The sequence below is a fragment of the Brienomyrus brachyistius genome, chromosome 22 (assembly GCF_023856365.1).
Source record: "Brienomyrus brachyistius isolate T26 chromosome 22, BBRACH_0.4, whole genome shotgun sequence".
Lineage (NCBI taxonomy): Eukaryota > Metazoa > Chordata > Actinopteri > Osteoglossiformes > Mormyridae > Brienomyrus > Brienomyrus brachyistius.
Window position 1 is genome coordinate 754,520 of NC_064554.1, and position 18,141 is coordinate 772,660.

The 18,141-nt window shown below is 41.1% G+C and overlaps 1 protein-coding gene across 6 annotated transcripts; it reads right to left on the reverse strand.

The window, feature by feature from the left end:
* Window positions 1-1,151: 1,151 nt before the first annotated feature.
* Window positions 1,152-10,554, reverse strand: LOC125718128 (somatostatin receptor type 2-like). 6 transcript variants are annotated; one of them, XM_048991702.1, is made up of 4 exons: window positions 10,014-10,349; window positions 9,741-9,863; window positions 9,294-9,333; window positions 1,152-5,770 (listed from the first exon to the last, which is right to left on the reverse strand). In XM_048991702.1, exon 4 carries the CDS (start codon window positions 5,737-5,739, stop codon window positions 4,591-4,593), a length of 1,149 nt encoding a protein of 382 aa, XP_048847659.1. In that variant the 5' UTR covers window positions 5,740-5,770; window positions 9,294-9,333; window positions 9,741-9,863; window positions 10,014-10,349; the 3' UTR covers window positions 1,152-4,590. The 6 variants fall into 6 exon arrangements, with proteins under 6 accessions (XP_048847659.1, XP_048847658.1, XP_048847656.1 ...); XM_048991701.1 differs by lacking the exons at window positions 9,294-9,333; window positions 10,014-10,349 and adding an exon at window positions 10,402-10,554; XM_048991699.1 differs by having other exon boundaries at window positions 1,152-7,993; window positions 9,741-10,349.
* Between the last annotated feature and the right edge of the window lie 7,587 nt (window positions 10,555-18,141).

Genomic DNA, 18,141 nt, shown 5'->3' on the forward strand with positions numbered 1-18,141 from the left:
AAATTTTTCAGTTTCTCTCACTTCTCATTTTATGGGTATGTGCTTTTGTGAAATGTTTTTTTTTTTTTTGCAAACTCCAGGCTGGCTTTTTCCTGCTTCTTCTTCCTTGCTTTATTGGTCTTCAGTCCTGCTCCTGTTATGAATTGTCCTAGCATTGCACTTCACACCTGCACTTAATGTTTCCCATTCTTTTTGAAGGTCTTTTATGGTCTCCTGCTTCACGTTATTCTTGTGCTGTCTGGAACCTGCAGGCAGCCTGCCTTGCAGTGTGGCCTTCTGCCAGCAGAGCCAGGATTAAACCAGGATTTAAAAATGCTGAATTTTTTATAATATAGAAGGGTCTCAATTTTAACCAGAGCTATTTTTTGTGTATTTTACTTTGGTGCTCAATCAAATTACACAAAATGCAGCTTAGACCAGCCCCCGCCCTTCTTTCTGCCCATGTCTTTACTGTGTCTCCGTTCACACCCAGTTGACCCGATTATATCGTCTTCAGTGTGTTAACTCATTTAATTTAATTTATCAAATGCTTTTATCCAAAGAATTATATATTTTTTTGTAAAGACAGGGTCAGACAGTGTCTGGAGCAACTGCGGGTTAAGGGCTTTGCTCAAGGGCCCAAATCCCAACCCTGAGATTTGAACCAGTAACCTTCTAATCACGGGCACACCGCCCTGAAACTTAATATTGACGTCAATTTTAAGGATGGATTTGCTGTTTCTTGTGGAGTGACAGCCAGTCCCAGGGTGTGAACAGCACTAGAATGTGAGAGATTAGAGCTGACCAATGTTCTTAGTGAGGCAGGGTGTCCATCCCACTTTAAAAAGAGGCAACAGAAGCCATAAAAAAATTGTCAACAAAATGTGCTTTCTGATGAATAGATGAATATCTTTATTGAATATGATATTGTTGTCCAATTCCCCACTCTGTTTCGCTTCCTCAAGGGGTGGAAGGGATTAGATCTTTGCTGCTTGTTGTCCTAGAAGGTTAAATATCTTGCCTATCGGGCAGCATATCTTTTTGCACACGCTGGCTCTTGAGGCAGTGTCGACCCCAGGGCTTTCAGTGACCCTTGAATCTACTGTAGTCATCTCTCCCCCTGTTTATATAAGCCTGCGATATCGCAGTATCACAAAAAAACAGTCTGACACTAATATGTGATTTACTTTAATGGTGGCAATATTTCAACTAATCGCCGCAGCAATAACAGTAAGTGACAACAACCACATGTTTACAGGCGCCTGTTGGTGGATTTGGCTGGCAAATCTATTTACAGTACATGTAAGTTCTGCTAGTCAGGTGCATCTGGAGAAGGCAGTTCAGTCATGGCTGTGCAAGCAAGCATTTAAATTCCCTTTCCATGCTCTCTTCTTTGGTCCCAGTCTCATGGTTGAGATAAAACCTTCCCAGAATTAACAATATGGCACAAAACCAATGTAGTAGCTATGTAGCTTGCGGTTGTAGAATTACATTAGCTCTGGTATTAACACTGTAATAAGCAAGTGCAAAACTGAAGGTAAAAATTTTTTTAAAAGTCACGTGATCCATAGGCATGCCCTCATCACGGAAGAGACGGTAATTTCTGCTGGACGTCATTATTGACCTCGCAAGTAATAAACCAATACAGATTTTAAGGTAATATCACTTTGTACACCAGTGACTATAGAAAATGTTACAAAACAAACAAAAAAACATCACCAAAATATATTGCCTGTCTTCTTTACTGAATGTTTATGAAGTCCAGCGGGTTTGAAAGTATGCGTATAAAAAGATGGGAAAGAAATGTGCAAACGCACAATTAAAGCAGATTTACATGGGTTTTTTCAGCATTACTCTGATGGGTATTTAATAGACTGGTTTTATGCAGTGATTTTAGTCGTTTGATACAGATCTGTAAAATATATAGCATTTTACAAAAACACAGGAAAAAAAGAACAAGAACAATACAAACGTGGTACTTCACAGTAAAAGTTCAGGACCGTCATATTGTCCCCTGCTGCTCCTAAATATTTACTCTTTTCTGCCAGCTTGTGGACATAATAATGTATTGCGTTCATTAGAAAAAAATTGTATAATTTATTTCATAGAACTCCAATACTCTACGCATGTTGATACTGACAATGCTTCATGTTTAACTGACATTTTATATGCTATAATGCAAGGCTTCCGTATGCTGTTCTGCGTAACTATGCAGTTAGAAATCAGGTTTTTTATTTTTTTTTTTAAAGAAACAATTTTATCAACTATGAAAAGTTTGTCAACTGTATCAAATCTATTTTATAGCCTGGTGCTGCTGCCGTATAAAGTAAGAAGAAATGCATTAGACTGCAGTACCAGGTTTTTCCCAATAGATGGCGAGCACTGAACAATCACACCTTAGGTTCCATTTCAGGGGGAAGCTCTTTAAATTACTGGACACCATCACGCTGATGTATCTTAGACATAGTGTACTATTACATAGTATTGTCAGATGCGTATTGTACGAGGCCTATTGGGAAAATTCCCAAACATCCTGATGGCCAATCAGTGTCTGAGCATACGTGCAGTAGAAGGTCTGAAGAATTAAAATAGGCAAAGGATAAGAGATGGAAACTGCAGGGAAGTGCCCCTTGTGAGGTGATCCATTGTCTGGAGTCACGGGCGCCATGTGCCAGACCTTTCTGACCTCCTTACAGTTGTGAACCTGTATGCGCAAAGTTCGGTTTGGGCTGTTGAGACCCATGACAAAAGTATGCCCGTTTTTTACTGTAATCATTCAACATTGTGATACTTGTCTTTGCAATAGTTACACCATTTTTCGTTTGTTAATTATAAATAGTTTTTAATAATTTATATAATTTTAAATTTTACTTGAATAATTCATCTAAATAAATGTGTGGGCAGTAAATAAAACCTAAAACAAAGAACCTTTCAAATTTCCTATAATGTTTAATCCTTCAGGGAAACTCATTAGTGGCGGCGTATTTTGTTCAGAAAAAACATCAACATGACAAGGATGACAAATTCTTCGTAAAGCAGGGAACTGCAAAGTCCAGCAGCCGTTTGATTAGAGTTTAGGCTGCCAGGCCGAGTAAACACCACTCATTGTACGGATCATGGTGAGACGCGTGAGTTGTAACATCAACAGTGATTTGGGTAGAAAGCCTTGCCCATTCATTCTCACTTTCTCGCACATTCATTCTTACACTCCCTAACTTCCACATATGCACAAACATAATAGACTTTAGGTTAGGTCTTGGAGTAATCCTCCTTAGCCATTCTACTTAAAGAAGCCCTCTTTTTATCTAGCAATCTAAAGAAATATTTCCCAACCAGGTCCATGGGGATCCCCAGACAGTCCCCATTTTTGCTCCCAGCTCCCTGCCAGGCAGTCCACATTTTTGCTCCTTCTCAGCTGGGATCAAAAATGTGGACTGTTTGAGTCCCTGAGAATTGAATTGAGAACACTGATCTAAAGGATGCAATGGGAATAGGATGGGCACTGCAATCTCTCTTCATGTTGCTTTGTTTCTGTACCTCTACATGTCAGGAGAGATCTGCAATATATCCAGCAAAGGCTATGCTTCACTTAATATTTTGGTATTAATGTGCCTGAGTGCTGAAACTCAGTCATGTCTTAAATGATGCCACATTCTCAAAGCCTGATCAAGCCAAGAGTGAATAAAGGCCTTTGATGGACCACATATTGACATTCTTGCTTCTGCCTTGGAAAGGACATTTAATTATTTACTGACACTGTCACATGAGACAGTATTGACACACGAAATTATGCTTCATAAACCATTTGCTGTATTTTTTTCACTCCACTAGATGTCTTACCGAAAAAGGACACAAAGCATGCCTAAAAGCAAACCAAGAGCACCATCTAGTGGGGTCAAAAAATACAACAAATGGTTCATCAAGCATCGTTTTGTCCATCACTAGAATACAGCAAAGAAATTGCTACCTCTTAATCTGATGGTTATTTGGGTATGCTTTCCTGTCCAAACAAACCAAAGCTTTGACAGTTTACATGTGAATGTGGTTCATTTGAAAGTTGGCTTAAATCTTAAAGCCAGTGTTCTGAAAGAAACGTGATGATAGAGATTATAGTCACCATCATGTACCCCTTGGACTGGCACAGTGGAGGAGCAACACTAAAGATTTTGTTGCAGCTGAAAGCTCAGGAATGAATGTACATCTCTTAAAGAATCCTTAAACTTTCATCATTGAAACAATGATGGTGACCTGACTGTGAAGGGACACATTTACAATAAAAACTGAGCATGAGAGCCAATAAAACATGTAATTGCACAGTGATTGTGAACAGACCAAGGAATCTGCCTGTAACTGGATGTTCCAATCATCACCATCTTTCAGCAGGCATCTTTCATTCTCCAAGCATCATAGACTGGAACCTTCTTTATACTTTGTCCACGCTGGATGCATCTAATATGCCTTGTGGAGCCAGATGCTTTACCATTTCAAAGTTTATTATTCTGGAACTGAATGGAAAATACTTGAGTTGGATTGTGTCGTGTTGGATATTCTGCAGTATTTCTGTGATGGAAGATAAGTGTCCCTCTACCTGATGTTCCCGCAGTCTGGGGCTTAAATGCTGGTTTGTAGGTCACCGTTGAACAGCGTGCTCAGCGTCTCCGTAGGATCGTTCACCATGCGGGATTTGTCCTGCCGGCTGTCGGTACGCTCGACCTCATCCAGTCCGCCCACCTTCTTCAAGCACAGGACGTTCTGAAAGCTCTTCCTAAAGTTCTCTGAGAGGAAGGCATAAAGGATGGGGTTGGCGCAGCTGTTGGCGTAGCCCAGCACCACCACGAAGTCAAAGGTGCTCTTCAGTGCCGGTGTGGTGCTGATGGTGCCCGTCACCGAGGTGACGTTGAAGACGTAGAAGGGCAGCCAGCAGAGCACGAACACAGCCACCACAATGGAGACCATGCGTGTCACCCTTCGCTCTGACTTCTTCCTCTTGGAGGAGCCCACCCGGATCCCTGAGGACTTGACCTTGACGATGATAAGCAGGTAGCAGAGACAGATGACTGTGAGTGGCAAAAAGAAACCCAGGAAGAAGGTGTAAAATATAAAGACTTTATAGTAGTTCTCCTGGGGTTCAGGCCACACAATGGTGCAGAAACAGCTGTCTTTCTTAAAGATTAGGCCGCTGTAGATGACAATAGGCAGATTGACCAACAGAGAGATGCTCCACACAGCCAAGTTGATGGCTTTAGCCATTCGGGGTTTCCTCCACTTAGTGGACTTGATAGGGTGGACCACAGCTAAGTAGCGGTCGATGCTCATCACCATCAGGCAGAAGATACTGGTGAACTGATTGAGTGAGTCTACGGTCATGACGACCCGGCAGATCACCTCACCGAAGGGCCAGTGAACCAGAGCCAGCTGGATGGCGATGAAGGGCAGACTGAGCATGAAGAGTACATCAGCCACCGCCAGGTTCAGGATGTAGATGTTGGTGACAGTCTTCATCTTGGCATAACGTAGGATGACATAGATGACCAGCATGTTGCCGGAGAGGGCCACGGCACAGACCACAAAGTACATGAAGGTAATGACCACGGTGCTGGTCTTGTCAAAGTTGAGATCGGTGACATTTGATACTCCGTCTGTTAGACTGCCATCCAACACGCCACCCGGAAGGAAGGTGTCTTTGTACGTCAGTGGCTCGGACAGGTTTGGGGGCAAGGATGGGAAGAACTCTGCCTCCATTACGTCACTATTGCTCATACAGCAGAGAGGCTCCAGGATGACATGATACCTAAAAAAGTAACCAAAAAACAATGGAATAAACGGAACCAGAATGTGAATTACTGTGTCTTTTATTAAACAGTTGTATATTAATTAAGCTTGTCTCCTGAGATCTGTGGTGGGTTGACGGCCCATCCTGGGTTGTTCCCTGCCTCGCGCCCATAGCTTCTGGGATACCGTCCGGACCCCCTACAACCCTGAATAGAACAAGCAGTTACAGAAGATGGATGGATGTGTCTCCCAAGGATTCATAATGTAATCTAAGGCTTTATTAGAAGTTGTGTAGATCCACTATTGCTTACACTTGTACCTGGGCATTAATTGGAAGCTCAGTCTAGCTGCACTTACACCTAGTTATAGCCTTTGCAGATTGTATGTTTGCAATATGCAATTTACCTCATATGTACATCACTTTGGACAAAAACATCTGTTAGATGTGTAAAATGTAAATGTGTATATATTTTTAACTATGATCTGCCTTATTACCGTAGGTATCTGACACTAGAAACTTCTACTGCTTTTACCTAGAACTTTCTCATATGCATGGTGCCACCAGTCTGCCAGGTGGAATTACACAAGCGAATTGTGTCTTAGGGCTATTGACATAACTGGGTTAACAAACCTGCCCCTCTGCCAGAGGCTGAAAGCCAATCACGTGACTATGAGGGCAAAGCAGAAGGTACTTTCTTTTGCGCATCAAGACAGTCGGACAAGAAAAGACAACTTTGAATACACTCCCTCATTCTTTGCGGCAGTAAAATGGCCGTTTCTCTCTTCACCCTAATTAAATATGCTTGTAATATTGGTTTTTCTGCAGCTGTGGGCTGTTCAAGCTGCCCCCTCCAGCACAGCCATATCGCAGAGGTGCAAAAATCTGATTCAGAAAGTACAAATCCACACCAAGATTTTGTTTCAACCAACCAGTTGAGTACTCTGAGACTGTGACTCTTTATACTCAACTGCGTGGTTGAAACAAAATCTCAGTCTGGATTTGTATTTTCTGAACCTGAACTTGCCACCTCTGGTGCTGCTCCAAGTCATCAATTTCCAGGCAGCTTCATCCTGATGCTTCCCCTGGAAATGCCCGTGCAGTTAGAAAGCACTGAGACATTTTTTAGCAACAGACTGAAATTAGATGAAATCCCTCCCAGTCATTCTGGTTATTATAAACCCTGTGCTTGTCATAAACTTATTATCCTGTCAGATCTGTGACTGAAATACTGAGAACACTTCCTAAATGTCCCATCAGCCTGTGGGTGCTGAATTTCTGTAAGAGAAGACTGTGGGATTGTAATGAAATATATGTATAACTGTTTTATGTGGGGAAGATGGTGCTGCAGGAGGTAGTGCTATCGTTCAGCAAACAGAGGGTTGCAGGTGCGAGCCCTGGTTCCTCCTGACCCCATCAAAGTGTCCTTGAGCAAGACACTGAACCCCAAATTGCTCCCGGTGTGCAGGTTGGTGTCTTCCATGGCAGCCTTCGCCACTGGAGTATGAATGATGTGTGTGGACGGGTGAATGTGAGGCATAAAATGTAAAGTGCTTTGAGTACTTGTAAGAGTAGAAAAGCACTATATAAATGCAAACCATTTGCCACTTACATGTACTCAGTGGTCAGTATATTAGGTATACCTGCTTGTTACGTAGCACAAACAGCCTCCACCAAATAGTGAATTAAGTGGCTGCAACTGACATACAGCACACAGCCAGGGTCAAGAGGTTCAGGTTTGGATAAGCATTGGTGTGGCTAATTCACATTGCAAAACAATTTTGAATTTTTGTGATTGCCGGTGCCAGATGTAGTGGTTCCGGAATCTCAGAAATTGGCTGTATTTTTTGACTACACTAGATGGTGCAGTCTGTTCAAAGAAATTACTCAAAATGTGCCAAAAGGAAGCCAACAGTAGCATCTCGTGGGATCAAATAATACCATAAATGGTTCATGAGACATCCATGTCATCGTGGGGTTTCCTCCAGGTACTCCGGTTTCCCCCCCACAGTCCAAAAACATCCTGAGGCTAATTGCAGTTGCTAAATTGCCCGTAGGTGTGAGTGTGAGAGTGAATGGTGTGTGAGTGTGCCCTGCGATGGGCTGGCCCCGCATCCTGGGTTGTTCCATGCCTCGTGCCATGCCTCGTGCTTCCGGGATAGGCTCAGGATCCCCCTCGACCCAGTAGGATAGGCGGTTTGGAAAATGGATGGATGGAGACATCCTTTTGGCAATCAGTAGTATCTACAATCGAGTTTATCAGGGATAAGTAAAAACAATGTGATTTCTGGATCAAAGCTTGAGCAAGCCCCTTAACCCCAATTGTGCTTGGGACTGGCTACCATGCATCTTAATTGTAATAAATGTAATGCTTTGGTTAAAAATATCTTATAAATAAATGTAAATCTCACTGGTCCCCACAATAGTTAAATTTTAAATCTTTTGAAGCCCTTTTAAAAACGTTTAGTGGTAATAGGGAATCCTAGCAACAGATAACTGATCTCCCTACCTCTACCTGTGTACCCCTGTTTATTCTTCTGAGTGGATTACATCATGAGAAAGCAAAGTCCATTTAACACACCATTCATAATGATCTGTCTCCCACTGATTCCAGGGTGAAGGAGTATAACACCTGGAACTGGATTCAATTAAACTGGAGAGTATAAATGTGGTAAAGTTACAAGAGGGCTGAATGAAAAGAGTAGCTGAGCTCTTGTAGTTTGCAACGGAGCATGCTGACCAACAGTTGGTAACTGGTTAATGCAAAGACCACATTTTCCCTCTCTTACTCATCTTTAGTTCATGAAATGCTACAGGTATCCCCAAAGCAGCACAACGGAAATGTAGTAAACGCGAAACATTTTCTTGGTGCTGTGAAAATATGCAGAAATAATTCCTTGCAGGAGCGCCGGAAAACCTCTTTAGCGTGAGGTTCATCGCTGCCGCGACAGGCAAGTGACCGAGGTGGTCAGGTTCGTCTGCTCGGCTCATTAACTAAAACAGCAAGGTTAGTGTGGAGGAAGCCTTGCTACTATCTTGCCAGGCGGTTACTAAACGACTCCAGACGAACGTAGAACAAAACGAAAATGGTTTTGATGAAATATTACTTTCTAGAATAAACATTTCAAATGTGTATTTCAAACATTAACCATAAATCCCTGGGATGTGTTTTTGTATTTATAGTGTCATACAAAAATACCGTATGGTGTGGCTTACAGTTTCACGGAGCAAAACACTGAGTCGATACATATTGGTGAGAAAATTGCATCTTTTTAAAATCGTGTTCTTCTTAAAAATTCCGCAACATGGCAAGACACAATGAAATTAGATTCAGTCTGTTCGCCAAAAGCGTCAGTACTTGTAACTGTATAAAAAGGATTAGGAATCATCGCACTTTTAAATCAAAGGAAATGAACATTGCTAAATTTATGCGGTATTTGGATGCCAAATATTTCATACCAGAGCTACAATATGACAAAGTATAGATTACATTCACAGGCACAAGACAATGTAGTGATATATTGGAACTTAAATTTTGTATTACCTGAGATTAATCCGGATTTCTAACTCCTCGTTATTGTCAGCTAAGTACGAGCACGAAAAAACACGTAGTACTGGTTAGTATCATGCTTCCAGCGTCATTAGGGTACCAACAGAAAATACCCTTAAACCAAAAACAACATTAAATGCATTAACAAAAAGAATTTTAAACATTTCATAGTTATTTGCCACAAGCATGTCTTATACAAATTCAGAAAAAACAGCGGGAAAATAGTGTATAAATTAAGTTAAATTCTCTCTGAAATTGTAGAAATTCTATAATTAGGCTACTATAATAAAATAATACACTGTAGAACTTCTAAGTTATCAAATTCGGAATGTGTAATGCGTTACAGTGATAACTAATATCTAATCATTCCTAACGATAATTATAGTTTGTTTTATTAGTAGAAAAACAAACGGGTCTGCTTCTGATATTCTAAATTCTTACCTTCAGTTATAAACACCCCCAAAGTGCGGGGAACGTGAATCTTTTCCCGTCATTTACCGCCGAAGTGTAACTTCCCAGCGAAATCCGCATTCCCGCACGAACCCTGACAGATTCCGTCCGCACCTGTTCATTCAACACAACACGGGCAGCTATGAGGCTGATCTTCATTCGCGAGAGAGCCTAAGCTTAATACTCAATACTCATTTGCGTTATTTTCTTTTGAAATTATGTGTAGGCTATAAATAGGTAGGTACGGTTTGCACGAACACGCACAGTCCCATAGACCGACGGTGATCGTCGTCGTCCTGTTGCCAGTAACTACAGTCACTTAGTGGCTATGGTCGGAAGCGCAAAGGCAGCGGTGATGAAGGGAATGAAAGAGAGAGAGAGGGAGAGAGAGATAGGAGAGAGAGAGAGTGTGTGGAGCAGGGGAAGATCGAGTGGGAAAAGTGCAGTTTCTGATGCAGTAGCATGTCGCCACCTCCCAAAGACTCCTTACTTCTTGATGTTGTGATTAAATTCCCTTGTTACAGAAAAAGTTGTATGTATTGAAAGGTTTAACGATGGGATAACAGTGCACTTTAATTGTTAACCGACGTTAAGTTAAACTTGTGTTTATTATCCTCGCTAGAACGATATTTTTTTAAATTATTGTTCAGACCTTTCCATTCGCTATAAGCCAACCACTCATCGGCGCTACTGATTTCAGGTGACCTTAAATTCACACATCGTCGGCGTCCTTAGCTCCGATCACTCGGGGCTATAACCCTTAATATTTTAAGCCTAGCCCCGAGTAATATATCCCCGATGCCAGTCTTTCTTCAAAAACAAAAAAGTCAAGCCCCAGGTAAACTTGACTTAGCTCCTGATTTTTTCAATAGCTAGAACCCGCCCCCCGCACACGTTGTAACCTTGGAAAGTCTGATGCTCACTGCTAACTTCGCAGCTGTAATCCAAGCAAAGTTCATCTTCATGGATGAAGTGCAAACACAGAGACGCCAATACCGCTCTTGTCCGATGGGGAATGTAAAAAATTAAGGAAATCTTTTATTTTATGAAGCAAGTGGCTGTTCTAGGGGCAGTGGAGATTCTAAACCATTTTAGACGGGCAAACTTTTTTTTTTGGGGGGGAGGGGGGGGGGCAGATGCATTTGACCATAATGTCCTCCAAGTATTATTTACACTAGACTGCCAGCATTAAGGAGCAAATGACAATTTTGAAATCCCATAAGTAAGTTATTTATGCAATGCTTTGCAGTCTCATTCTACAGTTCTTACAAATATATAACTCAGTGTGATATCTTGTTTAGATGGTCTTGCTTGCACAAGCATATTTTTTTCTGATGTTAACTTCGTTTTCACCAACTGAAGTGACTCGACCACCCAGCACACCCGAATTAAGACCCCTTTACAAAAATGTGTCCACTGTTCCCAGCCCACATTTTAGCCGTCATATATAAATGTAAATAATAGTAATAATAATAATATTGCATTTATTTCGGACTCAAGTAGCATAAGTATTTAGGGGGGCCATGGGGGTGGGGGGGCGCATGCATGTGTTTTTTTGGGGGAGCAAATGCCCCCCTAAATACGTATGCTGCTTGGCTCTGTAATAAATGTATTATTCTTGCTTGAAGAAGAAATCAGAGTGAGTTATATATTTGTAAAAATTGTAGAATGTGACTGCAAAGCATTGCATAAATAACATGGGTTTTCAAAATTGTCTTTTGGTTCTTAATACTGGTAATCTAGTGTAAGTAATACTTATGGAGTGTTAGGGTCGAATGCATCTGACCCCCCTAACAGAACAACTGCCCCCCCCCCCCAGTTGAAATGGTCTTGACCCCCAACTGCATGAAACACTTTTATTTATCCCGTACAGTAGAACACCTAAATCGTGTTACACAACTGGTCCTATACTTGTCAACCTCAGTCTAACAATGTAAAAAAATGTAAACATTTAAGCAAAGCTTTTTAAAAAATAAATGTGATAATGTGTATAAATTGTATCGTTTGAATGTGTCTTGCTTTGAACAAACAATAGAACGAGGGTCAAAGGTCACTTATAACTGGCCATTACCCTCGTGGGAAGACCAAAGCATCTCTGCAGCGCACTGCTGAGCAAACGTGACCTCAAAACAAGTCATGATCGTTTATTTATCCTCATGGTGCGTCCGGCTTTGCAAACACTTTGTTGCTCAATGCCGTTGTGCTTCTAAACTATACTGCTGGGGGCACCCTGGTTAGTAATTAAGCCTGGTTTTCCCCCAGAGCACAAATATCCCTGAAACCTACTGTAATTCGATTTTGTGCATCTGTCAACAGAATTTGGCATTTATTTTTCAGTAAATTATCTCTATTCATGGGTCACCAGCCTGTTAATCTCCATTTAATTTACCCGCTATAAGGATTGTGAGTCAGATTACAATAGTATGGTTCGCATTTTGAGACTTCATATCACACAGACTTTGCTACATTATAACTATACTAACTATATTACTATATAAAATATACTTGTAAATATTCAAGAGAATCGTTTTATTGTCTGGTGTGGCAAATTAGCACTCATTAACATATTTGTTCATTCATGATCCATGTTAGCCCCCTATTCCTTAACCCTATTTTATAAAAACCTTTTTATTTGTCAATAAAACAAAAAAGGACAGGCAAGTTAATGGCAGGTTTGTCACTGTAAAGGCTGGACTTTCACAGCCACTTTCAGTTCATGCCTAGATCCATATATGTCAGGACAGTGGTTTTATCTGACCAGTGTACATGTCTATCTCTGTTCAAGTCGCTCAGTATACCAGCTGTTTGTGTTTAGGTTAATACTCGTTAGAGCATCGATAAGGTTGCACCAAGACACGAACACGCTAATCATTTCTGAATACACCAGACTGTACCTCTGTGAGTGGGAGCACTCATGGGGGTCTTGTCCCTGCTGGGTTGCAGTTTCTGAGGGGTGGGACAACTTTACCAGCAGGGAGGGACTGTTAACATGCATTGTGCCCTTTCTGCTTTCATGGATCAGGCTGCTCAGAGGGTTTGGGCCACAGTGCAGTTGAGCTTACTGGAGCCCTGGCTAATCCAGTCATTTGTCCAATCTAAATTGGCCAGAGTGAGTTTTTGTGTCCTGTGTGGGACTGGTGTCCCAGCTAAGGTGTTCCCCTTTCCTGTGCCGATGGAATAGACTCCAGGCCTCCCCACAACCTTGTATTGTATAAGAGGTTGAAAGAGGAATCAAGAAAATGCAAGAAATTATTCCTCAACAGGGCCTATGTTTATGCAGTGGGAGATTCTGGCATTATGGGCAATTACCCAGCGGGCTTCTTCTCAATTAGCAAACTGCAGGTGCCATATCACCCCCCTGTGAACTTAACTGTCTACACCCCCAGTTGCCCCCCCCCCCGGTCAACTTTTATTGACAGTTTTTTTTTCCGGGGGGGGGGGGGGGCTCCGGCTACTAATATGTGCCTGGATTTCTTTCGGCAGACAAGCTGCCAGATGTAACCTTGGGATTCTACTAATATCTGCCTCATTCCATGTTTAATTATAGAAGCACATAAATCGAATCTCTCAAAAGCATATTTGCTTTCAATGTGGTATTTAATAGACAGTTATAATTTTAATTAATTTGCAGTTGAACGAAGTGGGTGGGGGTCTTATTTAGATACTTGAATAGATACGATGTCCTGGTGTGACTTGATATAATATGAAATGCAGACATCGTACTTCAGGCATACTGATTTCAGGGAGGCGAATGAGGCACAACCGGGGGCAGGGGGGTATGGGAGAGGTACTGGCTAGGCTTGGCAATATTACGGTATACCGCAATATTACCATATACCGCAGTATTTTAGTTTGAACCCAGCTCTGCAAGTTTTATTGGGGAATGCCAGAATAGCATTGATATATTAAATACCGTCAAAATACCATATATAAAACTTCTTCTTGCCTAAACGACAGATTTCCAAGGCATTGCACATCATCTGTGGGTGTCGGCATAGGCGTGTAAGGGAGGGTGGGGGGGAGGTGGTCAGTTAAAACAATTCCAAGGGCCCCTGAGCAACAAGGGCCTAGGAGAATTTAGAACATAACTGGATTGGTCTGGGTTGGGGGCCCAATATCTCAAACAACATCCGTGGATGTCAGTGAGCTGCAATGAATTTGCGAGAGAGGAGTACGACTGCAGTCTCTGTTGAAATCTGAGTAATGTATTCTTAGTACACTTGTTTTTTGTACATTGTTTCTCCTCACTTTTCCGTGTGATTATTAATGCAGTGTCTGGCATGAATTAATTCCCAGCCGTCATGTAATTTTTCCATATTCTTTGTTCCCTGGAATGGATGTGAGTTGTTCACGTACGTTTGGTGTTGCTATTGCTGCAAGCCATTCTGTTTTGTTGACACAGTCACCCCTCGTTTCCTCATCAGTCACACCTGATGCGTAGGGGTCAGTTGGTGCTCCTTGGCACAGCGCGGGGCTCCAGGTGGGCATGAGGTACGCATGAAAATTGCCTTAGGAAATGGGGATGCACGTGCGAGAGAGTGAGTTTACTGCATGCAAGGGAGAGAGAAATGTGCACTTTAAAAAGAGTAAACATAAAACTGATTTTGATTGGCTTCACACCTGGGTCACGGGTAAAGGAAGGCTGGAAAATCAGAAGTGATGACTTAAATTAAGAATGTTGAAGCAATAGAATGCAACAATTTGTACATGTGGAATCAAGGACTACCAGACTACAGAAGCTTTTATTCACAAGCCATGAGAACTTGCACCACTACCCCTACCCCCTAGCTGTGACCAGAGTGCTGTAAGCCCCCCCCCCCCCCCCAACACAAACAGGACTATACTACAGACTTTCCACAACCTATCCACCTTATAAAACTATCTATTGTGCATTATAGACGAGAGCTTTATAATGCAGTCATACACTGTAAAAAAAAAAAAAAACCTTAAAAAGCAGTAATATTCCGGCAGCTGGGGCGCCAAAAAAACTGAAGAAATAGAAAATAACTCTCTCATAAAAATACAGTAATTTTCCATAATTAAAATACAGATTATGTCTGTGAAATTTTGGATATTTCTTGTTTTTTATGTTTAATTAAGAAAAGTTACATGTGTAAAATTGTTAAAATGATTAAATTACGTGTAAATATGGTCAAACGTTGTTATAATACAAACAATAACCTTAACATTATGGAAAGGTACTGTAATTACTTGGTTTTATAATATAATTTTATGTTTACAAAATGTATATTAATATATATTTCATGCAATAAAATGAAAAACATGTAAAATATCTGATTTATCTTTCAAAAGATGTCAAAAAACTGTTGAGAAACTATTAGGGTTAAATTTACAATCTACTGTAAATTTTAGATAATTTCAAATACATTGAGATTTTACTTGTAATTTTATAGAATTCTTGTATATTAATGAACCTTTAATGTCATTAGTGTATGCCCACCTATAAAATAACTAATCACTAATGCTGCTTATTTCTGTGCGAGTGTGTGTGTGTGTGTGAACAAGTACAGTAATCTGAACAAGCATTGTGTACTCAATCAACTACAGAGTGGAGAAACAGGCAGTATTCGGCGGTGCTCCCTGCAGTAGCACTCGCGGGAACCTAACAGAGAAGGGCGTCATTTCTGATTTTATTTCATATGCGATGTTTATTTTGTCTTTGTTGTATCTCTTTGCAAGTAATACGCTCCAGGTGTACTATCAGGTAGTACACTTTGCCATACCTGCCCTGAATGGCACCCTCCTGTATCTCTGTTTCTGGTGATTAGATCCCAAAATGCTTTGGACAGTACACTCTATGTGGCAAAGTGTACAACCTGAGCAAATTTCATTTATGTAGGACATACAGACCCAGAATTCAAATGGGGTGAAATTCATGGCAGGTCCCCTAAAGTTGTTATCTTAGCAGCTAGATTTGAAAAGGGTGCATACCCTTATGCTTAAGGACACACCCCCTTCCACCCCTGCATGTTCCTGTCAGTTCACCTCCTCCTAATATGCTTTTCATAAACCAGCACAATCCTCCTGACTACCATCAGTTCAATTTTGTCCTCTCTAGACGACATTTGTAAACTTGAATATCTCCCATATCCTGCATGGTACCTAATTAACTCCTGTTGTGCTTTAAAGAGGACATTCAGGACTTTTAAATGATACCAGATTTATAGGGGTGGGGCTTTGGGAACTTCCTCTTCATCATTTAAGAAAATGGTATCTATCACCACCAGGACGTTTTATGGAAAGAAGAAAAGGGTGGGGTAGACATGGCCGACCGAATGCTAAGTTTCTACAGGATGGCCACTCGCACTCGGAAGTGGACGGTGCGTGTAATTTTGCACTTTTTTGATTTGGCAATCACCAATGCATGACTTCAGTACAGGAATTATTGCCAGCTTCAAGGGAAGAAACCACTGAAGTTTCTTGAATTTAAATTGCTACTTGGTGAGCAGCTGATTACCCATGGTCAAGCTGGAATCTCTAGTGAGAGTGAAGATGACTACACTCCCCCACGTCAAGTGGGAACCTCTGCCGAATGCATCCCTGAGACACTATGGAGCCATCCATCTTCCAGAAATGGTGGATGAAGCACATGCATCCAGGTGTCGCAGATCTGGATGTAACAGCAAAACATACGTGATGTGCACTAAGTGTAAGATCTTTCTCTGTGTTTCAAAGAAGGGGAACTGCTTCTTGAAATATCATACCCCATAAACAAGAAATACATAAAAGTTCCAAAATACAAACACCGCACTAACAATGATGTGTTAGTTCCAGTCAAAGTTCATACTGATTCTTGATATTTTCTTTGTAATTTCCTTGTTGTGTTCATGGTTCGTTTTCGGATATACTAACTTCCGTTGTCCAGTGTGGTGGTAAATGGACTGCATTTATATAGCGCTTTTCTACTCCTACGAGTACTCAAAGCGCTTCTTACATTTCATGCCTCACATTCACCCATCCACACACCGGTGGCGGAGGCTGCCATGCAAGGTGCCAACTTGCTCACCGGGAGCAATTTGGAGTTCTGTGTCTTGCTCAAGGACACTTTGATGGGGTCAGGAGGAACCAGGGCTCGAACCTGCAACCCTCCAGTTGCCGAACGAAAGCTCCTGTGCCACCATCTTCCCATCACACGACATATATGTTGGACACAATATGTTTGACACAACATATTGAGAAAATAAAACTTAAAAAAAAAAAAAAACTTGTCAGTATGCTCATTGCCTTTCAAACAATTGGAAAAAGGAAAAAAAGTAATTTGAAAATATTTTTTTTCCTGGTAGTCAGGAGGATAGAACAAGATCAATAAACAGTGTGAACTTTGTAAGGAACGAATAACACGCGTACTGGGCCAGTTTCTTAAATACGAAACAAGTAAGCTGCCGTAAAATGCACCCGCCCCTCTCCCCCCCACCCGTGCGCTGCACGTGATATGGCATTCATGAAATTCAGTAATTATTATCTATTTCTTTAAATATGTGGCTTGCTAGCAGCATTTCGTGATAGAATCAAAGGGGAGAATGGAAATGAATTTCCTGCCAGGTTAGCCGTCATAAAGATAAATATCCTTTTTATTTAGGTATTTCGGATCACTCTACCAGAACACTCTCTACATTGTGGAGAAAAATAAATTACTAAATATGTATAGGGAATAATGTTGTGTAATTTGCTTTGATTCTTAAAGCGAAGGACTTCCTTGTTCTCAAACTTGTAAACTGATGACGAGACAAAGAAATCACCTACGTTCTCGTTCGGGGCTCATCGTTTACATGTCACAGTTTATCAGTTTTATATGGGTTAAATGCAGCCTTCGTGAAGTAGGACAGTGGTCTTCTAAATGTGCAAACGCAATTTAATATTTCTGTTGCATATTTAGATTGACGGAACTACGTATTTTCCCACTTCGAATAGAAGAAAAGAGCGGTGCGCGCTCCCGGCAGGGGGTGCATTTCACGGCAGGGGTGCAGAATTCGGCACAACACCTGTTATAAAGTACACTTTTGAGGACTTCGTGTCACTGTCATGTAGCAGTCAGAATTAGACTTGGTTCTTATGCGGCCATTTTGCCATTAAAATACAATTATATAAGACAGTGGCATAAATGATGGTTGATAAATCATTAATGAAAGATAGTTGCATCTTTATTTTATGTGATTGAGCGCTAGTATACAAGAAACTAAATAGGATGCTGTTATTTAGAGTTGACTGGTGAGTGAGTGATCAAGACGTTTAACTATAGTAGATAGAAAATCATAAAATATGAAATTTAATCCAATAGAACAGTCTTTGGATTTTACATGGTAGTTCACAGTTTGTAAAACCACCACTTTGACTGTGCTAAGTGGGTAAAATAAAAGACTTACAAATATGT